A 26,698-nucleotide genomic window follows, 5' to 3' on the forward strand; every position below is an offset into this window, starting at 1 on the left:
GTGACTGTATTTCATTCAGGGCGGGGCTATAAGTCATTCAGGGCAGGACTTTCAGTCATTCAGGGCGGGGCTATCAGTCATTCAGGGCAGGACTATCAGTCATTTGGGGTGTGACTAAGTCATTTAGGGCGGGGCAATCAGTCGTTTAAGGCATCACTATGATAAATTTGGAGTGAGGCTATCAGTCATTTAGGGCGGGGCTATCAGTAATTTAGGGCGGGGCTATCAGTAATTTAGGGCGGGGCCATCAGTCATTTAGGGCGGGGCCATCAGTCATTTAGGGCGGGGCTATCAGTCATGTAGGACGGGGCTATCAATTATGTAGGACAGGGCCATCAGTCATTTAGGGTGGGGCTATCAGTCATTTAGGGTGGGGCTATCAGTCATTTAGGGCGGGGCTATCAGTAATTTAGGGCGGAGCTATCAGTCATTTAGGGCGGGGCTTTCAGTCATTTAGGGTGGGGTTATCAGTCATTTAGGGCGGGGCTATCAGTCATTTAGGGTGGGGCTATCAGTCATCTAGGGCAGGGCTATCAGTCATTTAGGGAGGGGCTATCAGTCATTTAAGGCGGGGCTATCAGTCATTTAGGGCAGGGCTATCAGTCATTTAGGGCGGGGCTATCAGTCATTTAGGGCGGGGCTATCAGTCATTTAGGTCGGGACTATCAGTCATTTAGGGTGTCACTTTGAAAAGATTTGGGGCAGGACTATCAGTCATTTAAGGCGTGGCTATAAGTTATCTAGATTGGACATATTAGTCATTTAGGGCGGGGCTATCAGTCATATGGGGCGTGGCTATAAGTTATCTAGAGTGGACCTCTCAGTCATTTAAGGCATGGCTATCAGTACTTTAGGGCTGGAATATCAGTAATTTAGGGCAGGACCATCTGTGCATCTCTTTCTTTCATCTATTCATCAATCTTCATCCATTTTGTTAGCAACGCCCATCTTCCAACAGTCCAATTGGTTCCCAAAGGATGAAATCATGCACCGCCCTACATTTACCTTCTAATTTCAGGACCGTTTTAATTAGATGTACGTCACAATAGGGGGAACTATTAACTTCCATTTAATGCCGACTTTAAAATAGACAGTTTCATCAGGTGTCTGACCGTGCAGCATCTGTGCCATTTAAAAATATCCTCACACAGTCTCGTGATTGTCATGAAGGGCTGAAGATTTTGTGGATGTTGTGATCCTAATAATAGAGTTCCTCTTCGATCTTCAAAGCTAACAAAAGTAATTCCCAGCATTATTACTATTATTATTATTATTATTATCATCACACCCTCTGCTAGAATTTACTCACACCCACACTGCAGTTCATGATGAGCTCTGAACACTCAGCGGTAACACTGTAGGACTGTCGTGACGCATTTACAATCATGCCATGACTATGAAGGAGATTTCATGCATGCCTATGACAGGTGTCATTCACTCAGTTATGTCATTTTAAATAAAAAGAAAACATTGTCTTTGTCATGGAAACTTGACATTACCAAGACAACATAACTTGTCATAAATCTGTCATAAACATGATTGCCATGAGGCCATTATAATAAATTTCACAACAGCATCAATGATGATTTTCGTGCTCCAAAATAGATTTGTTTTGTTATTAACACATAATTAAATATAATTAAATATTATTGATGCTGTTATACAGTTATGTACGTGTCAGAATATTGGCACTTTAAATGAGAAATTGATTGACAAATTCAGTTTCTACAACTTGAAAACAGACAAGTCATGGAGGAAAAACTATTACTCATCATTTCATATAAGATAATCAGCGCTATATGAAGATTAGTGTCCGACATTGAAGATAAATCGCTCGCAGGCTACTTGTATATTATTATGAGTTGCTTATCCTGTCACACCATAGGACTTTTTTAATTCAATGTTTGACGTAAGCCCCGCTGCTTGTGTTGTTCTCAGCTTCTGAAGGCTGGTCCTCTGAAAGACCCTCTGCTGGACGATCACGCAGACTTCAACCGCATGTCAGTGGCCATGAAGAAGATCGGTCTGGATGACACAGAGAAGCTCAATCTGTTCCGGGTGGTGGCGGGGGTTTTACACCTCGGAAACATTGATTTCGAGGAGGCGGGAAGCACCTCAGGTAAACCGAGAGCTGGCAGCAGTTCTTAAACATTCACTGTTAACTATTGAAGTATGAGACAAGCTGAGTTCATTCATATCAGCACATTTTATAATCAATGCTAATTCAAAGTGCTTTAAGTAAACTAGAATAAAAGAAACTTGAGAAATAGTTCAGTAACTGCACAGGTAAATCAGACGTGTTTTACAATTAAAACTATTTATAATACAAATTACAATTAATAAACAAGTAAAATACCAAAAAAACATAACAAAAAAGAGTTTTAAAGCATTTAACGCCTAATAAATAAATAACTAAAGCATATTTCGATATTTAAAAACTCAATAAATTGGCAAACGCGCATGCAAGAAAGTAAATGAGTAAACATATAAATCAATAAAAAGTAAAACCTTAAATGCTGGGATGAAAAGCAGTCGTTGACATTCATATTATTTTGTTTTATTATGGATGTCATGTGTGAACACACCGCAATAAAGCTCTTTCTGATGCCAATGGCTGCTTTTTTCAAGCATTCTCCATAAGAGTGCGAGTAAACGATAAGCAAATGTTCTACTATGTGTTAACCATATTGATGTATAGTATAATAATGTATAGGTAACACTAAAATAATATTGGTTTCAATATATGTATACATTGCAAATATCACTATAATGACAGCAAAACCTGAAATAAATGATTGTGTGTCTGAACAGAACCTTTATGGCAGCAGTCATTTGTATTTGATTTTACTAGTTTATTTTTAAGGTGTTCCATTGTAGTTTACTGTGCAATCTGTGTAAATACATACTTGGAGACAAAATTATTAGCAAAATTATTATTATTATGTAAAATTTTCTTCAAATATTTTCCAAATGATTTCCATGGAGGGATGGATAGATAGGACAGACAGACAGACAAAAGAATGGACGAACGGACAGACAGACAGACAGACAGACAGACAGACAGACAGACAGACAGACAGACAGACAGATAGATAGATAGATAGATAGATAGATAGATAGATAGATAGATAGATAGATAGATAAATAGATAGATAGATGGACAGATGGATAGATGGACGGGTGGGCAGGTGGGCAGGCAGGCAGGCAGGCCCCGTTTACATAAGTTTTGCTACCGTTACACCATCCGTCCACACTACGACGGAGTTTTCGAGCACCGAAAACAGAGCGTTTTGGAAACGCTGGAGAGGCCGTGTTCATTCTGAAGCGCTGCTGCTCCGTCTCAGTGTGGATGAGGGAAAACAGCGACTTCTGAAAACGGAGGCGGGGCTGCTGAGATTCGCTACCTGATTGGGGCTTTTGTGTCATTGCGTATCCTTCTCTTATTGGTCAAGCCCCTATCACATGACTATAACACATGGATTTAACGCTACTGGAAGACAGCAGACCAGCCTTCACTGTAAACAACAACATGGACACAGAAATGGGAGCGCTGTTTGCACTATTGTCTGTTTCAGGCGGCATTATGCAGTTATTCATTTGTTGCGTTTAGTAACAACTTGACCTCGTCGTCTGTCCACATAAACACCTCTCTTGCTTTCTTCGCCATCGCGTTCATTGTTCAACCGGTGTTTGTTGACTAACAATAACCAAATGCCGAGCGAGACACATGCTTCCTGTTTATACTAGAATGCGCATGCCCAGAGTGCGCCAATGGTCACATGATATACGTGCATTCAGGAAACGGTGGTGGACACACTCTAGACATCCATTACATATTTAACTTCATAGATTCCGTTAAGTTTTTCCTTTAGAGATCTTAACTTTTGCTTGGGAAGTGGCATACACACATTTTCACCCCTGTTATGTGCGTACGCCACGTTTATAAATAAAACCCCAGGTCTGCAGCGTCTCTCTCTCACGTGTGCTGGTGTGTGTTTCAGGGGGCTGTGTGTTAAAGAAGACGTGCGGTCAGTCGCTGCAGTTCTGTGCGGAGCTGCTGGGTCTGGATGAGGAGGATCTGCGGGTCAGTCTGACCTCCAGAGTCATGCTCACCACTGCCGGCGGCACTAAAGGCACAGTCATCAAGTAAGAGACGCTCCTTAAGGGTTCCTTCACTCAAAGATGAAAATGATCCCAAATATTTCCTCATCCTCATGGCATCTTAAGCATCGGGACACAGAGTGTTTTTTTTCTACAGGTGGTTTGTCAAGCCCACTCACCTGTGTGAGGCACACTTTCTATGAGTCCGAATCAGAGTTGTTGTGTGTGTGTATGTGCGCAGGGTTCCTCTGAAGGTGGAGCAGGCCAGCAGTGCCCGGGACGCCCTGGCTAAAGCCATCTACAGCCGGCTCTTTGATCATGTGGTCACCAGGATCAACCAGTGCTTCCCCTTCGACTCGTCTGCGCACTTTATTGGTGTTCTGGACATCGCAGGCTTCGGTACGAGACCTTTAATTTTTCAAAAACCTTTTTTTCAAAACTTTGATTGGGTTATCAGGGTGCAGAGTATGATATATATTTAAAAAGCACAACACGACAAAATATGTACAGCTGAAGTCAGAATTATTAGACCCCCTGTATATTTTTCTCCAATTTCTGTTTAATGGAAAGATAAACGTTTCTAATCATAATATTGTTAATAACTCATCTCTACTAACTGATTTAGTTTCTCTTTTCCATGATGACAGCACATAATATTAGACTAGATATTCTTCAAGACACTAGTGTTCAGCTTAAAGTGACATGTAAAGGCTTCACTTGGGTAATTAGGGTAAAGTTAGGGTAATTAGGCAAGTCATTGTATAACAGTGGTTTGTTCTGGAGACAATCCAACACTAATATTGCTGAAGGGTTAATAATATTGACCTTAAAATAGATTTAAAACAATTAAAAACTGCTTTTATTCTAGCCCAAATAAAACAAATAAGACTTTCTCCAGAAGAACAAACATTATTTGTGAAAAATTCCTGAATCTGTTCAACATCATTTGGGAAATATTTGACAATCACAGGAGGGCGAATAATTGTGACTTCAACTGTACATTAGATTAGTCAGTACTGAAGCCAAATCTGAAGCTAATCTGACAATATACGATAACGATAACAGCCTAAAAAGTTATATGTTAGGGAGAAAATGATGAAGAAAAAATGTTAAAAAGAGCACAAATCAATCTAAAATATAGTTGACATTTGTAACCGTTAATCCAAATACAGTTTAAACACAAGCAAACAAACAAACAGCAAACAAGCTCTGCCAGTAAGAGTGGTTGAGATCAAGCACATCAAATGAACAGCAAATGAGAATAAGGGGCGGGGCATGTCAGACAATAGAGAGCATTTGATTTGTCAGTAGATTTAATGAGAAACTGAAGTATGACGTGAAAAAATGTATTCGTTTAGGAGGAAGCGACAAACTGTCACTGTTTTAGAGCACACTAGCTTATAGATATCCTCAAGACATTTTCATTTCACAGGTACTTGTATGTACAAAATTAACTTGTAGTCAAGCACCTCTTTAATGCCAGTTTTTCTGATTCCTTCAGCCTGCTGGTGGCTGCTGCTAGTTAGCTTAAAAGCTAACCAACTGAACCTCATTAAACCTTATTTGTCTTTTGCTTTCTCCCCTCAGAGTACTTTGAGCACAACAGTTTCGAGCAGTTCTGCATCAACTACTGTAATGAGAAACTCCAGCAGTTCTTCAATGAGCGCATTCTCAAGGAGGTGAGACGTTCATCAGTGCTCAAATCTCTGCAGATGATTTGATTTAAACAAACACCTAAAAAAAATCACAGGTTTTATAAAAGCATAAAAAAATGGACAGATCGGTCTGAATGATTTGTTGAAAATGTCTAATTGCATTTTTTGACAGATTTTAGCCAATTTAATTAGCAAAGTCAAACTTCAGCTCATTATTACAACATGCACTTTAAATCAGCGTTTCTTAACCCTGTCCTCGCTCTCCGCCGCTCTGCACATTTCGCATAGTTTGCTTTTTATGTCAGATGATTGTTCTAATTTGCTATATATTTTAATAAATGAATAATAGTAATACGCCTAATATATGGCTGGACGACAGCAAGATGAGACCTCAGATTCGATGAATTGCTGCGTTTTGCATCTTTGGTTGATCTCAATTGGCTGGCTCTCCCTCTCCCACAGTTTTACTTGATGGTTCAGCCCTAGATTATCACAGTGTTTCAAATCACAATTGCAAGTCGATTTCCTTTAATGGTTCAGCCCTAGACTGATGGACTAATAGTTCAGCCCTATCGCAATGCTTCAAATCACAATTTTGATTAATGATTCATCCTTAGATTATCCCAATGATTAAAATAACTATTTCGATTAATTGTTCAGCTCTAGTTTATCGCAACGTTTCAATTTACAATTTTTATTAATGGTTCAGCCCTAGATTATCGCAATGCTTCAAATCACGATTTTGATTAATGTGGTTCAGCTCTAGATTTTCGCAATGCTTCAAATCACGGTTTCGATAAATAGTTCAGCCCTAGATTACCGCAAAGTTTTAATTTACATTTTAGATAATGGTTCAGCCCTAGATTATCACAGTTAATGGTTCAGCCCTAGACTGATGGACTAATAGTTCAGCCCTATCGCAATGCTTCAAATCAAAAATTTTGATTAATGATTCATCCCTAGATTATCCCAATGATTAAAATATATATATGGATTAATTGTTCAGCCCTAGTTTATCGCAACGTTTTAATTTACAATTTTGATCAATGGTTCAGCCCTAGATTATAGCAATGTTTTAAATCATAGTTTTGATCAATAGTTCAGCCCTAGATTATCGCAAAGTTTTAATTTACAATTTTATTTAGTGGTTCAGCCCTGGAATATCGCAATTTCAAATCACAATTGCAATTCGATTTCCATTTATGGTTCAGCCCTAGATTTTCGCAATATTTTAAATCACTATTTTGATTAATGGTTTAGCCCTAGGTCAGCGCAATACTTCAAATAACAATTTCAGTTAATAGTTCAGCTCTAGATTTTCGCAATGCTTCGAATCACGATATCGATAAATAGTGCAGCCCTAGATTAAGTTTTAATTTACATTTTTAGATAATGGTTCATCCCTAGATTATAGCAGTGTTTTAAATCACGATTGCAATTTGATTTTGATAGATTGTTCAGCTCTAGATTATCGCAGTGTTTCAAATCACAATTGCAATTCGATTTCCTTTAATGGTTCATCCCTAGTTTATCGCAAAGTTTCAATTTACAATTTTGATTAATGGTTTAGCCCTAGGTTATAGCAATGTTTTAAATCATAGTTTTGATCAATAGTTCAGCCCTAGATTATCGCAAAGTTTCAATTTACAATTTTAATTAGTCAAGTGCAATTAGTTAATTGCAATTCGATTTCTTTTAATGGTTCAGCCCTATATTATCGCAGTGTTTTAAATCAATTTTCAGCTCTACACTGAATCAAAATGAGCCATTCCATGTGATGCACTGGCCTGATACTCTGGCTTTTGTTGTGTACGTTTAACAGGAGCAGGAACTGTATCAGAGAGAAGGCCTGGGAGTCAATGAAGTGCACTACGTTGATAATCAGGACTGTATAGGTCTGTATCTCAGATAAAACTCTGACTTCATTGAGCCGCTGAAATGATATCTGCATTATATCTGCCCCTTTTATTATCTTCTTCTGTTCAGACTTGGTGGAGTCGAAGGTAGTTGGCATCTTGGACATTCTGGATGAAGAAAACCGACTACCTCAACCCAGCGACCAGCACTTTACTGAAACCGTCCACAGCAAACACAAGGACCATTTCCGGCTGACTGTGAGTCTCGCTTCATTTCAGCTCGTTTTGCTGTGGTTCAGGGGCCTCGGATTTAAATGCTCACATAGTCAATATTATTAGACCTTCAGACTTTACAATATTATAGTGTAATTTTGTTCAGTACTGGGTTACAGCTGGAAGGGCATCCGCTGCTTAAAACATATGGTGGAATAGTTGGCGGTTCATTCCGCTGTGGCGACCTCTGAAATAGGGACTAAGCTGAAGGAAAATGAATGAATGTATTAGGGGTATTTTGAAGTGTCCACTATGTCTGTATTGTGCGTGTTCATTATCACGATATACTGAATTATGTCTACTTGCGTCTCACAGGTTCCCAGAAAGTCTAAGCTGCAGGTGCACAGGAACGTCAGAGACGACGAGGGCTTCATCATAAGACACTTCGCTGGAGCAGTCTGCTATGAAACGGTACGCACACACGCACACATTTCAGGTCAAAGGTCACCAGGTGAGTGTGATTTCACCAAGTAGGACATGTTTCTGGATTCGCATCTGTTTACCATTCCAATCAGCCAATCAGATTAAAGGAATGCATTTACAATTTATGTTAAAGGGGACTGTTACGCACTTTATAAAGGGTTTAAACACACTTGTGTGAATATATCCAGCCTCTAATGGTGAACATGAACCATTTGTATTGTTCATAATCAGACTAGATAGAAACAGTCTGCAGAAACACTGTGATGGACATTCTGCCTTTGTACGTGTCATCAGAGGGGGGAAAGCTCCGCCCACTACTGACCATCATTAGCATAGAGCACCAGTTATGTTTTTGAATCTGCCACTATTCTGACACACAGGCATCTGTAGCTCCGCCCTCTTCTGAAAAGAGCACAATCTCATTTGCATTTAAAGCGACAGTCACCAAAACACCACAATTAGGATCAAAGCCTAAAAGAGGAGTTTCAGAAATTATTTGTGGGGTATTAATAGTCAGTTTGAAGACTATTATGAGGATTTTCATTCTTTCTCTTTATAATAAAGAAGGTTAAAGATGGTAATTGGCTGTTGCATGCTTTATTTATGTACTTAGCAAATTTGGTACTATAAAACTGTACTCATTTCATTCTGTGTGGCGTTATAAAGGTCTTAAAAAGTGTTTGTTAAATATCAAAACCTGCAGATACCCGATGCATTCTTCATCATTGTAGATGGTGTCATTGGGCTCATTTTCAGTCGAATCTGCTGTTATGTAGTGATGTGATGGAGCGGGTTTTGTGGTCTCTCTTCCAGACTCAGTTTGTGGAGAAGAATAATGACGCTCTGCACATGTCTCTGGCGTGTTTGGTGAGCGAGTCCAAGGATAAGTTCATCGGCGAGCTCTTCGAGAACTCAAACCACTCCAAAGACACCAAGCAGAAGGCCGGCAAACTGAGCTTCATCAGCGTCGGCAACAAGTTCAAGGTCTGTCGCAACAGTCGATAAGTAGAAGACGTGAACACAAATGTCAGCACATATCCAAACGTCCCAAGTGCCCCAAAATCTCCCCAGAGGTTTAACACGCTTGCACAATGTAATATGTTTGTTTCCCTTCATAGACGCAGCTGAATATTCTTCTGGAGAAGCTGCACAGTACTGTACGTCATTTCGCTTGTTATTTACAGTACCAGCTGAATGTGTGTGTCCGCATGTGTACAGTATGTGTGTTGTTTTGACTGATATAGCTAATGTTGATTGTGCTGCTGCTGTTTCAGGGCTCAAGTTTTGTCCGCTGTGTGAAGCCCAATCTGAAGATGGTCGGTCATCATTTTGAAGGCGCTCAGATTCTCTCCCAACTACAGTGCTCAGGTCAGCACACACGGCGTCACGTTACACAGAGCTGTCAGCGTCATCACACACATTTTTCCACGTCCTTGATTTTGCAGCTTGTGGCATGCTGGAAATCCACATGTGTCCACAATGATCTATTATGAGCAGAACTATTAATGACGATGAATAGACGAGAGAGTTATGATAGGGATGCAGTGTGTCGACCAATTATTATACTAGCTGAAGAACCCGCTGTACACAATCTTCTGCATACTTTAGGATAGTATAGAATAATAATAATAATAATATAATAATGAAACAATCATAAAATAAGAGACTCAATGTGGTGCGGTGGCGCAGTGGGAAGCATGTTTGCCTCACAGCAAGAAGAGTCCCGGCTGGGTCAGTTGACAATTCTGTGTGGAGTTTGCATGTTTCCTCCAGGTGCTCCGGTTTCCCCCACAAGTCCAAAGACATGCGCTATAGGGGAACTGGGTATGCAGTAATTCGTCCATAGTGTAGATGGAAGGGCATCTGCTTCGTAAAGCATATGCTGGATTTGTTGGCGGTTCATTCCGCTGTGGCGACCCCGGATTAATAAAGGGAATGAATGAATGATTGAATTTAGACCAGGATTAGGCAGATGTTTTACATTTTGTTGTCTTTGTTAGTGTTCACTGTATGTACAGCACACCTCTGTTTTCTCCAAAATGAAAACAAAAAGGGTTCATGCCTTGACCTTGACGTATCAAAGCCTGATGTATCGGTACGAGATACTCTGCTGCAAAAACAAAAAATCTATTAAAAATAAAGTATTATTATTATTATTATTGTCACATCATGGGTTTTTCAGGTTTACAATCGAAGGTTGCAAATGATTTGATGCCAAGATGCAGACAATCAGATCAGTGTGTTGATTGTGTGTGTGTGTGTGGTTCAGGGATGGTGTCTGTACTGGATCTCATGCAGGGTGGTTTCCCCTCACGAGCGCCTTTCCATGAGCTCTACAACATGTACAAACAGTACATGCCGGCTAAACTGACACGACTGGACCCCAGACTCTTCTGTAAGGTGTGTGTGTAAATACAGTACACCAGCAAGATGTCACATCATAGCATTCAGTAAAGTCATTTAACGTTTGTGTCTTTCCTCCTCCACAGGCGTTGTTCAAAGCTCTCGGGCTGAATGAAAACGATTATAAATTTGGCTTGACAAAAGTGTTCTTCAGACCTGGAAAGGTAATGTGACTCGAGTTTTACGGTTGTTTTTAATTTGCCGTTTTCAGTGGTGATATTGTGAAATTGATAGTCAATGCTTCAATGATTCTCTTAATTTGGAACTCGTGATGGTTGGTTTTGTTGTTGGTTATGTCTCACACACAAACGTTTTAGTTTGTTTAGCAATGGTCATGCTAGAAGTCAGTGTATTGCCGAAGGATGCATTCCTCTCAGATTGTCGGTTGGTTTGTATCGTGGTTCCTGTTATCATGGTTCTCAGTTTGATTCCGTTTACACTGTCAGAAATATACCTTGCCATAATTTCTCCACAGGTCTTGGATCGCATCAATAGCACTGCATAATCTCTAAAGGCCTTGGGATGATCCCCTGGTGGAAATAGAGAATAAAGGGAATGATTAGCGTAGCTGCTGTTCATAGTGGATTTAATCAAGATGTAAATATGTTGTATATGAAGTGTTATAACTGAAAATAGCAATTATAAAAACAAACATGTAAAGCTTGTAAACGAAATACATTAATACTGTTATGTGAAGCACTGTGCTTTACTAAAAAGATAGGTCTATAATCTAATTTTTTAACTTGGAGAGTGTGTCTGAGCCTTGGACATTATCAGGAAGGCTATTCCAGAGTTTAGGAGCCATAAATGAGAAGGCTTGACCTCCTTTAGTAGACTTTGCTATTCTAGGAACTACCAGAAGCCCTGAGTTTTAATGCCTTAAAGAGCGTGTTGGATTGTAGCCAGACAGAAGGTTGTGTAGATAAACAGGAGCTAGATTATTTACAGCTTTATAGGTAAGATGCAATATTTTAAATTCAATACGAAACTGAACAGGCAGCCAGTGTAAGGAAGAGAACATTGGGGTGATATGATCATATCTTCTAGAGCTGCTGAAGTTTATCAATAGAAGATGCTGGGCCGCCAGTGAACAGAGCATTACAGTAATCCAGCCTAGAGCTCATAACAGCATGGACTAGCTGACATCTGATGTGTTGACTTCACCGTGGCTGTTTTCCTGTTGTGTCAGTTTGCAGAGTTTGATCAGATCATGAAGTCAGACCCGGATCATCTGGCTGAGCTGGTGAAGCGTGTGAATAAATGGCTGATCTGCAGCCGCTGGAAGAAGGTTCAGTGGTGCGCGCTGTCCGTCATCAAATGTACGTAACTAACCGGCGCCTGCACTTTGATTATGACCTGAAGTTGATGAACTTCTGCAAAAAAAAGTCTCTAATGTATTACTCTCTGTTCTCGCTCTCCCAGTGAAAAACAAGATGCTGTACCGAGCGCAAGCCTGTGTCCAAATGCAGAAGACTGTTCGCATGTGGCTCTGCAGGAGGAAACACAAACCACGGTGAGCTGCACTTCCTGTTCTCCTCACTGTCACTTACCAACGGAGGAGAGCAGCCGTCACTTACTACTTTAAATATACAGTTGAAGTCAGAATTATTAGCGCCCCTGTTTATTTTTCTCCCCCATTTCTGTTTAATGGAGGGACGATTTCTAAGCATAATAGTTTTAAAAACCTATTTCTAGTAACTGATTTATTTTCTCTTTGTCATGATGACAGTAAATAATATTAGACTAGATATTCTTCAAGACACTTCTATACAGCTTAAAGTGACATTTAAAGGCTTCACTAGGGTAATTAGGGTAACTAGGCAGGTTAGGGTAATTAGGCAAGTTATTGTATAACAATGGTTTGTTCTGTAGACTATTGAAAACAAAATTAGCTTAAAGAAGCTAAAAAATTTGTCCCAAAATGGCTCTTAAAAAATTTTAAACTGCTTTTATTCTTGCCGAAATAAAACAAATAAGACTTTCTCCAGAAGAAAAAATATTATCAGACATACTGTTAAAATGTCCTTGCTCTGTTAAACATCATTTGGGAAATATTTAAAAAAGGAAAAACAATCAAAAGGGGGCAAATAATTCTGACTTCAACTGTATGTGTGTTTACAGTCATACCTACATGAAAAAGCCCTATAGTAATTTATAGTGCCATATGCTGCGTCTCTACATACATACATTTGTCAATATCACATGAGGCATCTGCGTCTCTTCACTTTCATTCATGAGTTCTCTCTCATGACCTTATAGGACAGTAAAGTGTCGATTGGATGCACACTTAAAAAAACAGCCGGGAGTAGTCGGTCATCCTGGTACTTGTCACCTACTGTTTTTTCTAATACTATATAGTAGCTGGAATGGGCCGGTATAAGATTTGGATTCGATTTTTTTTATTTTTCATTTTTTTATATGACTGACGAATGTTTCGTGGCCAGTGTGTCAATACGATTGACACAATGTGAGGTTGAATTTTTTTTTTACATGCGAAAATTCAGTGTGCAATAACCTTAAAGGGCCATGAAACCCCCTCGTTTCAGCAGGGTGTTTTCACACCTCTACTTTGAAAAAAAGTTAGAAAAGTGGGCGTGTCCAGCTCTGTTTAGGGGGGAGTGTCAGAGGAAGAACAGAGGCATGGTGTGGGAGTGTCTATTTGGGCGCCCTGAGTTTCAGAGTCAAAATACACACACACACACACACATACACACACACACACACAGGGGAGAAAGTGACTGTGTTTACATGGACATCTGTAGTGGAATTATTTGCCAAATGATTAAATGGTGGACTTTAACTGCAGTTTGACTCTTTCATTCAGGGAATTCATTCATGTCCCTCGCGACAAACGAGATATTTGATTCGAGGAACTGCTCTAAGCGTGTATTTTTCATGCAATGTTTGATACCGCACGGCGAATGAGAGAAAAAAAAAACTCTGCATTTCCCGCAAACTTAGATGCACACGGCAGGTAGCGTCAGAAAGCCGCGTGTGTTATTCCGGTCACAAAATGCAGTGAAAATTCTACACGAGGGTAAAGTTTGGTTGTAGTGCTAACATGTTTACACTCGGTGCAATAGTTAACTTAGTTCGATACGAACAAACTGAATAAACAAAGAGCACTGGTCGCTCACTTACCAAATCTGTAGAGACAGGACAATCACCAGCAACTAGAGCCGCGTCTTTATTAAGAGGAGACGAGCAGCGAATCTGGATCTCACCATTTGTAGAAAAGAAAAGCTCTCTGGTAAACAATGTTCCTCTGACACGTATTTCTGTCCCGTGTCGCATGCACTGTAATCCACACGTGAGTCCAGCTGCGCTTTCATAGCGGGGAAACGAAAACAAAACCTTCACTGCAGCAAACTATAAAAGCAACACTTCACGCCAACACAACGTGGCGTCTCTGCCGTCTAAACACTGTGACAGTAATGAATATTAATGAAGTTGCACAATAGAGCACGCTGATTGGTTTAAACCGAGCCTTACTCATGCATTACTGCAGCACACTGTAAGACGTAATAAGACACACTCTGGCACAGACGTCCAGTCTGCACGCTGGAATACACGCTATTATCTCATGACCGTGACGCAGCTTTAAAAATTCGTTTCAAACCGGAAGAACGAATTTGCTTGAAATAACGCAAAATCAACCAATTTACACTTTTTAGTGAAATATAGGTGTCCTAATAGTGTTTTTAGCAGTGTGGGACACATATACCACTGTCAACAGCTCAACACATGTGTTTTGGTGTTTCGTGACCCTTTAAGACATTTATTTTTGTAGTTTTAGACACTTTTCCCCTATATAAAGAAAATGAGCAAACATATAATTCATAGTTAAAACGATTGTACCATCATAAAGTCACAGATATACTTGAAATCGCAAGATTAGTTGGTAACTCTTTATTTTGATGCTCCATTTGAGTATTAGTCGACTGTCTGCTTAATATCTTCTGTTTCTGCTCCTTCAACAGACGTTTAACTCACTATATAAGACACTCTTCAAGTACATGTCAACTCAGACTAACCCTAACAGTCGACTGATAATCTAATGAGAATTAGTTGATAGGTAGATGCAATGTAACTTAAATTCGGCAAACAGACCATTAAAATAAAGTGACCGAATAGTCTACTGGAACTGTACAGGCATTAAATGTCCACTATTATGTCCCTTTTTTATAAGATGTAAAGTAAGTCTCTGACGTCTCTACAGTGTGTGTGTTTCAGCTTAAAATACCACACAGATGATGATCTCTAACTTTCTTAAACCGATCCTTGTTGGCTTTGATCCTGATTGTGTCGTTTTAGTGACTGTCACTTTAAATTCTAATAAGATTGAGCTCTTTTCAGAAGAGGGCGGAGCTACAGATGCGTGTGTGTGTGCATAGTGGCAGATTCAAATCTCTAATGTTCGACGGCTGCTTCTCACTTAGGGCTGTTTATGCTAATGAGGGAGAGATGGGCACTAGTGGGCGGGGCTTTCCCCCTCTGATGACACGTACAAAGGGAGAATGTCAATCACAGTGTTTCTGCAGGCTGTTTTCATCAAGTCTGATTATAATAACATAGAATTAATAATTCTTTACCATTAGAGGCTGGATATATTCACACACAGTTGCCACATGACTGTGTTTAAATGGGATTTTTTTTGTGATGGGTCTCCTTTAATGTATCTCTCTGTGTGTGTGTGTGTGTGTGTAGGATTGATGGGCTGGTGAAGGCGCAGAACCTAAAGAAGCGAATGGAGAAGCTGAATGAGGTGGTGTCTGGACTGAAGGAGGGCAAACAGGAGATGAGCAAACACATGCAGGATCTGGACTCCTCTATCGATGCTCACATACGCAAGATAAAGGTGTGTTTCAATTAGGATTCGATGAATAAGCTAAATGTCAACATATTGTCAATACCGACCCCTAGATATTTATGCGTGTCAACAACTTCAATGCATGTCAACAAATTCTCTTTAGAGCATCGTGATGAGCCGGATGGACATCGACCATGAGCACCAGGCTTTGGTCACCCGCTCTCAGGAGCTGCTGAGTGCCATGCAGAAGAAGAAGCAGGAGGAGGAGGAGATGGAGAGACTAAAGCGCATCCAGGAGGAGATGGAGAAAGAGAGGAAGAGGCGCGAGGAGGAGGAGCAGAAGCGCAAGCGGGAGGAAGAGGAGAGACGACAGTCAGTGTTCACAGCGCTTGACATTCATTCACCTTCAGCACAACTGTTTCCTTGCCTAAATTCACTAGATAAGAGGTTCATTTATAGAGATCTGGCCGTATAGTCTGGGGAACTATAGTTTGAATCAATTGAATTAATTTCTTCGCATGACACATTAGAGAAGTGTTTCTCAACCACGTTCCTGGAGGAGCACCAGCACTGCATGTTTTGGATGTCTCCTTGGTCTGTCACACCCATACAGCTCCTTCAGTCTCTGCTAATGAGCTGATGATCTGAGTCAGCTGTGTTTCGGTAGACATGGATAATGTGGAGAGCTGGTGCTCCTCCAAGAACATGGTTAAGAAGCACTGCACTAAACTATGCACTAAATACCTAGAGATAAAGTCGACTTTTATGTGATTAAGCTCAGCGTCCACTATTGGTGATGTTATCAATAAAGCTATTTAATAAAAAGATGTTTTGTAACATGCAACAATTGATTAAAAATATGTATTCATATATGTTTACAGGGCAGAGCATTGAATAAGGCAGGGGTGTCAAACTCAATTCCTGGAGGGCCGAAGCCCTGCACAGTTTAGTTCCAACCCTGCTCCAACACACTTACCTGTAGGTTTCAAACAAGCCTGAAGGACTCAATTAGTTTGATCAGGTGTGTTTAATTAGGGTTGGAACTAAACTGTGCAGAGCTGCGGCCCTCCAGGAACTGAGTTTGACACCTGTGGAATAAGGGGTTGCTTTAAACCAGGGATGTCCAAACTTGGTCCTGGAGGGCCGGTATCCTCCTGAGTTTAGCTCCAACTTGCCTCAACACACCTGCCAGGAAGTTTCTAGTATATCTAGTAAGAGCTTGATTAGCTGCGTAAGGTGTGTTTGATTAGGGTTGGAGCTAAACTTTCCAGGCCAGCGGACCTCCAGGACTGAGTGTGGACACCCCTGCATTAAAGTCTATGCTACCGCTCATACAGTATCAGGGGTTCTCAATCTTGGTCCTGGAGGGTCGGTGTCCTGCTGATTTTAGCTCCAACCCCAATCAGACACACCTGGGCTAGCTGATCAAGCTCTTACTAGGCTTTCTAGAAACATCCTTGCAGGTGTGTTGAGGCAAGTTTGAGCTAAACGTCCAGGACTGAGTTTGAGAACCTCTGCCTTGTAGAAACCCTGTCATCAGTTTCCTGAACAGAAGCATTATAGTGACTGAAGAATTGTGTATTTCTGATCTAGATCTTATTGCAAACTCTTCATCCGTGTGTGTATTTTATTTATTCTTGTCACGTTTGGTTCGACCTTGTAGTTGATCATCAGAATTTCTTCATGCAGTTCTCCGTCTGTTTGTTGTAGGAAAGCCGAGATGGAGTTGAAGAGGAAGCAGGAGGAAGAAGAGCGCAAGAAAAGAGAGGAGGAAGAGAGGAAGCTGCAGGTGACTTGGTTCTTCTGCTTTTCTTCCGTCTTAGCCACAGTGAACTTTTTGGTTTGGGCTTTTGTTCTCATGACCAGAGCTACTGCTGCCACGTCTTGGTGGTGCTCATGGTTTTTTAACGCAACTGATAGAGAGCTTCAGGAATGATGTCTTTATAGGCCCGTGCTTCAGTTAAAACCATTAACTTCACCAACACTGAGGGTGCTTTCACACCTGCCTTATTTATAAGTTCGATTGAATCGCACTAGAGTTCGTTTCCCCTTTTGGTGCTGTTTGTTTGGGCAGGTGAGAATGCAGCAATCGTACTTGAGTGCGCACCAAAAGCGGACCAAATAAGCGTACTGAGACCTGCTTGAAGAGGTGCTCTCGGTACGCTTTCAAACCAACCCTGGAGAGGTTCGTTTGTGGTGAGAATATGATCCGTACTAAAACAGGTCCAACTGCAAAAAGTACTGCGCGTTTTGGACTAATTCAGCTGCTGTAGGCCGATGCGCTGTGCATTATGGGATATGGAGGAAAAATATTTGTTGACAGCGCTTTACCAACAGAGAAAGAGAGAGAGAGAGAGAGGGGAAAAAATCACCTGATGGATCGTTGGTAATATTTCCGCAAGATGAGCATGTCGCAGTTTAGCTAAATTAATTCACGCCTCCTCCTGAAGTGACGAGCGATGCATTAAACACTGTTTTCCAGCCGCGCTTCATTTTCGTAATGTATAGTTTGTCTAAAGCAGGGATACAATCAGCCAGCGCAGTCGTCCCTCCAGAGTAAAAGGTTTTGTTTACCTGCGGGAGTTCATTGGCATTTTCCCGCACGTGAATTCTGACCAATCAATAAGCAGTTTAGGAAATATGTTCAACAACATCTGGCCAATGAGAGATGTGGATTTTGTCAGATGACTGCTTTTTGGTTCGTTTCAACTGGTTGGGACTAAAGCCAGCAGTGTGGTGTGAAAACGACCCAAAGACGGCAGAAGATGCAACAATGCATCATTTATTACCCTTGATCCAGACCAGATGAAGCGAACTACAGATGTGAAAGCACCCTAAGGATTGTTCACCAAAACTAAACTCTGCAACCAATGAAAGTTCGATTTTTTTATTTTATTTTTTTTTTACATTATGTTCATGATGGCAAAAAATGGTAGCCAAAAGCAGTGCCAGACACTATCTTTTTTTGCTTTATTCTGTGTGTATTCATGCTGAATGATTTTGAGAATATAGTAATCAGTGCTTCTCACAGGTTTGAAATACACCTGCGCTGCTAGCTGATCTAAACATATCTTTTACCCACAGCACATGGTTACCTTCCTGCGACCAAAAAAGTGATTTTTAACAATATTTTTATTTATTATACACTTATTATATTTATTATTATTTAAATTTTTTTTAAAGACTGTTAAAATAAAGAAAGAAATCCACTATTTGTTTTACTTTTACTCCATTCAGGAGCCATGTGCACCCACTGACAGGTAAAATCTGCTGCTGACACTGCCAAAGCGTGTTCGATATGTATGAACTATGTGATATATCAACATCATCTGCTCTCCGTTAAACAGAAAATGGGGAAAACAATATACAGGGGTTAATAATTCTGCCTTGTATGTGTACATGTCATTTTGTAAACTGATTCCCAGAGGGTTTGTATTCTGAATTCTTGTGAATCCAAATAAAAGCATAAATGTGTGTGTGTGTGTGTGTGTGTGTGTGTGTGTGTGTGTGTGTGTGCGTGTGTGTGTGTTCAGGAGGAGATGGAGCTGCAGCTGGAGGCGGAGCGGGAGCAGGAAACGTCCCGTCAGGCGGTGCTGGAACAGGAGCGGCGTGACCGAGAGCTGGCCCTGCGCATCGCTCAGAGTGAAGCCGAGCTCATCCCGGAGGAGACGCCGCCGGACGCTGGACTGCGCAGGTACCAAACACACAATATACACATGGTGGTACGTTTAAAATAAGCCACAAGATCAAACTAAAACTCCTCTTAAAAGCTTTTAATCCTTGTTTTGAGGCTGGAACATTCTTCTGAAGAGTTAATGGTGGTGGGATAGTCTTGTTGAATTACTGCCGACGTGGTATTATTGGTTACTCCATACTGCAAAAATAAATAGCTTTTCTCACTTAGAGTGTGTGACTTGTTTCTAGTGCAAATATCTACACATTTACAGAAATCCAGAAGTATTTTCTTAACAAGCTAAAAGTATTGTGTTGTTTTCAGAAATTAGTCAAAATGAAGTGAGTTTTCCCCTTTAAAACAAGCTAAATACTCTTGTTTTCACTTTTGAATTACAATTATTTGGATTGTTCACTTCATTTTGACTCATTATTTCTGAAAACATCACAATGTTTTGTGCTTGTCTAGAAAATGTGTCTTGATTGAGGAGTTTTTAGGATATTTGGACTGGAAACGAGTGAAAGCTGGAAGTCAGAACAGCGTTAGTTGCAGTGTTCAGACTTTATGTAATGCTCTTCATGTTTGTTTTTACAGTGTTGCTCCACCACAAAAGCTCAAGAGCTTGACCATGTAGGTTGCAGTTTTCTCCTGTCTTTATCTTCATTGTTTTCTTCTGATTACCAGAGTAATTTTCTGGTATTTGTTTACCCCTTGTGTGCTGTTGCGGATGTTTTCATCCACTCTGGGTTGATTTTGAGTCCTAATTAGGCCACAACTTTCTGTGTTTCAGCAAATGGACTGATTTAGTCATTCATTCATTTTCCTTTCGGCTTAGTCCCTTTATTAATCTGGGGCCGCCACAGTGGAATGAATCGCCAACTTATGTTTTACGCAGCGGATGCTCTTCCCACTGCAACCCATCACTGGGAAACATCCACACACTCTCATTCACACTTATACACTATGGACAATTTAGCCTACCCAATTCACCTATACCACATAATTTTGGACTTGTGGGGGAAACGGGAGCACCCGGAAGAAACCAACACGGGGAGAACATGCAAACTCCACACAGAAATGCCAACTGACCCAGCCGAGGCTCGAATCGGCAACCTTCTTGCTGTGAGGCGATTGTGCTACCCACTGCGCCACCGTGCTGCTGGAATGATTTATGGTGACATCTTATTTTGGGAAAATGCTTTAAATGTTTTCAAAAACTCAACAATACACTCTGAGCAGATTGACTCCCCTTTCGTTATGTTGTGGGCTGTTTTTACCCCATTCACTTTCATTATAATGATCATTATTATGATAAAAATGACACATTTGACCTCTTCCCAAAAGGGAAAACCCCTGCAACAATCAGAAATGCATGGTGTCAAGGCTTTGCAATCAAAACAATTGATTATAACACAAGTCATTGGGGCAAAAACAGCCCTTAACATAACCAAAAGGGAGTCAATTTGAGCAATACACAAGGGATAAACAGTAAGCCTTCAATTTAAATCTAAACTTCAATTTAATTGTTTAAAATGGATCCCAGTGGAGATCTTGATGAAAAGAGGAATAAATATTTTGCCTTTTCCAGTTGTCAGCATATACTAACATGTGTACGGTGCAATAATCATGTCCTTTAGGGAGGAAATGGCCAAGGAAATGTCTGATCTTCTGGCTCGGTGGGTTGAAGGGTTTGTGTTTTATAACCCAAAATCAAACATTTCCCAATGAATAAAATGACTTTAAGGACATCTCAGTTCTATAATCAGATGAGTCTGGATTCGCTTAAAGGGATGGTTCTGAGTTTTCAGTTTTGGGTGAACTGTCCCTTTAAGAGTCTTTCTCTGTGAATGAATCTTTTGTTTGATTTGCTGTCCTTTCCTCTTTCTATTCGTCTGAAACTGGTTTTCCTGCTATAATTGTTGCTGTCGCTGTTTAAACTCTTCTTTCCTCTGATAGCGTGATCTGCACATTTCTGGACTGAAAATATTATTTGAAGTAATCTGATGTGTTGATGTAAAATGATGGATTTGACTCAGATATGCAGTTGAAGAGTAAATTATTCGCCCTGCTGTCAAATTTGACTTCTTTTTTGAATATTTACCAAATGCTCTTTTTTTAAACAAATTTTTAAACATAAAATATTTAATAACTAATTTCTAATAACCTATTGCTTTTGTCATGCCATGATGGCAGTATATGGTTTTATTAGTTATTTATTATTTTTATTGTTGTTATTATTATTATTATTATTATTACTACTACTACTACTACTACGAGCTATAAATATGATTTAATTTTAATTGAATTCAATTTTAATTTATTATTAATTTACTAGTTTTTTTTATTTATTTAGTTTTATTTTATATAATTTAATGTATTATTCCAGCCAGACATGACATTATATAATATTTTATTTGTTATTTATTTATTTATTATTATTATTATTATTATTATTATCATGATCATTATTGATATTATTCCTAGTAATTTTTAATATTTATTTTTAATTACATAAAAACAATTATTTAATTAAATTTTAATAGATTTTTTTATTTTAATTTATTTTAAATAATTTTATTTGATATAATTTAATTTAAATTATTATTTTAGCCAAGCATGACAGTATTTACTTTTTTATTAGTTATTTATTATTATTTTTATTATTATTAGTATTATCAGTTATATTTATTTTAATTTTATTTATTTTATTTTCTTTTATATATAATAATTTAATTTATTATTTCAACCAAACATGAAAGTATAAAATATATTTATTTATAAGTTATTTATTATTGTTGTTATTATTATTATTATTATTATTATTATTACTAGTTATATTTATTTTAATAATATTTTTTATTTTATTTATCATAATTTAATTTATTATTTTAATCAAATATGACAGTATAAAATATATTTATTTATTAGTTATTTATTATTATTATTATTATTATTGTTATTATTATTATTATTATTCATGATTATTATAATTATTATTACTAGTTATAAATATTATTTATTTATTTTAATTTTATTTATTTCAATCAAATTTATTTAATTGTTTATTTATTTTAATAAAAGTTTTAATAAAATGTAAATTTAATTTATTTTATTTTAACTAATTTAATACATTTAATTTAATTCAAATTTTTAGCCGAACTAAAAGAAATAAGGCTTCTCCAGAGAAAAAATACTGTAAAAAAAAAAATAATCCTGTGAAAAATGTCTTTGCGCCATTAATCATCACTTTCAAATTCAAATTTCACAGGACAGCTAATAATTGTGTCTTCACCTGCACTTTATATTCTTTCATAAGTTTTGATCCTCTTTTTATATTTAAGCTTCATGCTTGTCTGTACTTTAAGCAGATCCTATTTTAAAGCTACAGTCTGAAATTTCTTTTAGTCTTACTTTTTTGATGGTTTTGTTTAAGTATAAATAAATACTTAAATAAGAATATAACCAGCCTGTATCTACTTACATTAGCCGATTCTCAACATAAAGATAATGATGTTTTCTGATTTGAGAGGAACTGGTAGGCTTTCCCTTTTAGTTTTTCCATCATTTTGTAAGATCTCCGTACATCCGGAAGTCTCCAGCTAGCTATAACATCACATTTGAGACAAATAATGTGACGGACTGCAGCTTTAAAGTGAAGGAAGCCAAACACTCTGCTCTTGTGAGACGGCTAAAATCAGCAGCAAAGCATATCTACATTGTTCCTTTATTTGGTGTCGTGTGTTGTTTGTATGCATTCAGAGGTCCACAGGTCTCCGCCAACAATGCTCAAGCTGATGTGAAGAAATATGAACTCAGCAAGTGGAAATATGCCGAACTACGGGACGCCATCAATACATCCTGTGGTAAGAGAGACGGTTGGCCCTGTCATACACCTGACCTGACCTGACCTGACAAGTGTTTTTGCTATTTTCAGCATTTGCAGGCATTTGTGCGCTCACAACATTATCGTGATGATAGTGTTAGGGCTACACAATATATCCCAAAAGTATGGTCATCACAATGATAGTGTTAGGGCTGTTTTTTTGATTGAATTAGAATTCATTAAATCAGAAAAATGTATTTAACCCGTTTATTTTGAAAACATAGCTAATAAAAACTGCATTTTCTAGGGAAATTTGGTATTGTAAGAAATATCGTTATGGAGATATTCAACAACATCGCATATTTTTCCAGTATCGTCCAGCCCTAACAGGAAGTGAAGAAACATTTGGTTTTGGATATGCCTTCTTGCCTTCGAATGGTGTTTAAAAAAGGAGCATCTCATAGCTTTCGGACGCAGCTGTACTTCAGAAACCTTTCTGTGCTGTATGGGTTTCTCTTTATTAGAGCTGAATTGTGTGTAATAATTGTGTTTTTTATTTGGCTGTTCATCTAGATATCGAGTTGTTGGCTGCGTGTCGAGAGGAGTTTCACCGCAGGCTGAAGGTTTATCACGCCTGGAAGTCAAAGAACAAGAAACGCAACGTTCAGGAAGAGCAGAGAGCTCCCAAAGCCATCACTGACTATGGTGAGACACGTCTCCTTACACCACTACAGTGTTAGGTGTAGTTAATAATTAAATAGATTTTCCACTCAAAAATAGATCCTTGTGTGAAATAATGTACATTAATTCAACAGAGAAGCAAATAAGAGAATATTAAGACAATTTTTTTGAGAAATTGGGTATAAATATGACCATATAAGGCATGTTTAGACAGATATTTTGCATAAAACTTTAACTAAAGTTTAATTTTCCTAACAAATGTACGTTTAGGAAAAAATGTAATGTTTGAAAAACGTGGCGATATATGGCATTCAGGAAATATAGTGTCATTCATTCTAAATGTTTTATATATTTTAAAAATAAAACTAAAAGGTCCTAAAGTAAGTAGAAAACTAATTAAAGTGCAATTTTTATGACGAGCAACTCAACACTGCTCCACATATAGGGTTATGATGGCGATCAAGTGAGACAGTTTGGGCAGAAATCATTTTGTTGTGGCTTTTCTCTTCTGTAATAGTTGGCATAATTGGAAGCCAAGCTTTCATCGGTGAGTAAGGCCCGAATAACAAACCCACTGCTAATTAACTCCCCAAAACATTAATAAAGCCCCTGGTGAAGTACATAGAGAAAGGAGCCAATAATTATCTCACATTCTTAACACACCTGCGTAACAGCCAATAGAAAACCAGCTATAAATGAGCTCTTCACTGTAAAACATCCTGCTTTCCCACTGCTTTTCCTAACTATTAGTGATGTTCACTTTGATGCTGCTGTTCATAACTCTGAAGTTGCTTGTTATGTTTATGAAGAATGTCCTTTCTGATCATCAAGGATGCATTTCTTTGGTCAAAAGTGCAGTAATACAGTAATATTGTGATTATGCATTATTTAGGTTTTCATGAATTTATTCCTGTTAATAAAAGCTGAGTTTTCAGCATCATTGATCAAGTCTTCAGCTAGAATTGTTTAAAGACATAGAAATGTTTATAGACATTATAGAATTGTTTATTGACATTATAGAAATGTTTATAGACATTATAGAAATGTTTATAGACATTATAGAAATGTTTATAGACATTATAGAATTGTTTATTGACATTATAGAAATGTTTATAGACATTATAGAAATGTTTATAGACATTATAGAATTGTTTATTGACATTATAGAATTGTTTAAAGACATAGAAATGTTTATAGACATTAGAAATATGTTTATAGACATTATAGAATTGTTTATTGACATTATAGAAATGTGTTTATAGACATTATAGAAGCCTGTCTATAGGTATTTAAGAAGTGTTTATAGAAAATATAGAAGCATGTCTATAGATATTATAGAAGCGTGTTTACAGACATTATAGAAGCCTGACTATAGATAATATAGAAGTGTATTTTATAGACTTTATAAAAATGTGTGTATATACATTATAGAATTGCATTTATAGACATTATAGAAATGTAGTTATATACATTATAGAAATGTGTTTACAGACAGAAATATGTTTGTAGACAGAAATGTTTATATAGACATTATAGAAGCATGGTTATAGACAGAAGTGTTTATATACATTATAGAAATGTGTTTGTAGATATTATAGAAGTGTGGTTATAGACATAGGATGTGTTTATAGATATTATAAAAATGTTTATAGACAGAATTGTGTGTATATACATTTTAGAATTGTGTTTGTAGACATTATAGAAGCCTGTTTTATAGACATTATAGAGGTGTTTAGACATTATAGAAGCCTGTTTATAGACATTATAGAGGTGTTTAGACATTATAGAAGCCTGTTTATAGACATTATAGAGGTGTTTAGACATTATAGAAGCCTGTTTATAGACATTATAGAGGTGTTTAGACATTATAGAAGCCTGTTTATAGACATTATAGTGGTGTTTAGACATTATAGAAGCCTGTTTATAGACATTATAGAGGTGTTTAGACATTATAGAAGCCTGTTTATAGACATTATAGAGGTGTTTAGACATTATAGAAGCCTGTTTATAGACATTATAGAGGTGTTTAGACATTATAGAAGCCTGTTTATAGACATTATAGAGGTGTTTAGACATTATAGAAGCCTGTTTATAGACATTATAGAGGTGTTTAGACATTATAGAAGCCTGTTTATAGACATTATAGAGGTGTTTAGACATTATAGAAGCCTGTTTATAGACATTATAGAGGTGTTTAGACATTATAGAAGCCTGTTTATAGACATTATAGAGGTGTTTAGACATTATAGAAGCCTGTTTATAGACATTATAGAGGTGTTTAGACATTATAGAAGCCTGTTTATAGACATTATAGAGGTGTTTAGACATTATAGAAGCCTGTTTATAGACATTATAGTGGTGTTTATAGATATTACATATGTTTGATTATAGACATTATAGAAATGTGTGTATATACATTATAGAATTGTGTTTATAGACATTATAGAGGTGTTTATAGACATGATAGAAAGTGCTTGACTCTGCTGTTGATGAATGAGCATGAGCCCTGTCGAACAGTGTTCAGTAAAGCCTTGTGTTTGCTCGTCCTGCAGCCCAGCAGAACCCGGTGGTGCCGGCTGCAGTGCCCCGTCAGCATGAGATCGTCATGAACCGACAGCAGCGCTTCTTCCGCATCCCCTTCATCCGGCCCGGAGACCAGTACAAAGACCCTCAGAGCAAGAAGAAGGGCTGGTGGTACGCGCACTTCGATGGGCCGTGGATTGCCCGACAGATGGAGCTGCACCCTGACAAACACCCCATTCTGCTGGTGGCAGGTCTGCTTCATCTTCAAAGCCTTTCTCACTCAGCATAAGTCATAGTTGGTAAAGGTAGAGCGCAGTGAATGCAGAGTAGCACACACACATCTTATGCATTCCTGTTTATAGAGGAAATATAGAAATAGCACACACACACACTTCATCAGATAACTGTGTGTAAAATGGAGGTTCTGTGAGGCTGAATCTGCATCACTCTGAGAAATGCACTCACTGATATCTCGTC

The 26,698-nt window shown here is 38.2% G+C and overlaps 1 protein-coding gene across 1 annotated transcript in view; it reads left to right on the forward strand.

Moving 5' to 3' along the window:
• The window catches only part of myo6a (myosin VIa), a 45,155-nt gene that overhangs the window by 17,005 nt on the left and 1,452 nt on the right, over nucleotides 1–26,698 (forward strand). Inside the window, 24 exon segments of the mRNA NM_001004111.2 lie at nucleotides 1,939–2,119; nucleotides 4,002–4,146; nucleotides 4,343–4,500; nucleotides 5,689–5,780; nucleotides 7,579–7,651; nucleotides 7,743–7,870; nucleotides 8,201–8,296; nucleotides 9,122–9,292; nucleotides 9,427–9,465; nucleotides 9,583–9,676; nucleotides 10,578–10,708; nucleotides 10,798–10,875; nucleotides 11,901–12,030; nucleotides 12,134–12,224; nucleotides 15,419–15,569; nucleotides 15,685–15,893; nucleotides 17,232–17,310; nucleotides 19,055–19,215; nucleotides 19,789–19,824; nucleotides 20,832–20,870; nucleotides 22,954–23,057; nucleotides 23,591–23,722; nucleotides 24,216–24,245; nucleotides 26,251–26,472. Of these exon segments, the coding sequence (NP_001004111.2) occupies nucleotides 1,939–2,119; nucleotides 4,002–4,146; nucleotides 4,343–4,500; nucleotides 5,689–5,780; nucleotides 7,579–7,651; nucleotides 7,743–7,870; nucleotides 8,201–8,296; nucleotides 9,122–9,292; nucleotides 9,427–9,465; nucleotides 9,583–9,676; nucleotides 10,578–10,708; nucleotides 10,798–10,875; nucleotides 11,901–12,030; nucleotides 12,134–12,224; nucleotides 15,419–15,569; nucleotides 15,685–15,893; nucleotides 17,232–17,310; nucleotides 19,055–19,215; nucleotides 19,789–19,824; nucleotides 20,832–20,870; nucleotides 22,954–23,057; nucleotides 23,591–23,722; nucleotides 24,216–24,245; nucleotides 26,251–26,472 (2,770 nt within the window).

Source organism: Danio rerio, chromosome 20, assembly GCF_049306965.1.
Source record: "Danio rerio strain Tuebingen ecotype United States chromosome 20, GRCz12tu, whole genome shotgun sequence".
NCBI lineage: Eukaryota > Metazoa > Chordata > Actinopteri > Cypriniformes > Danionidae > Danio > Danio rerio.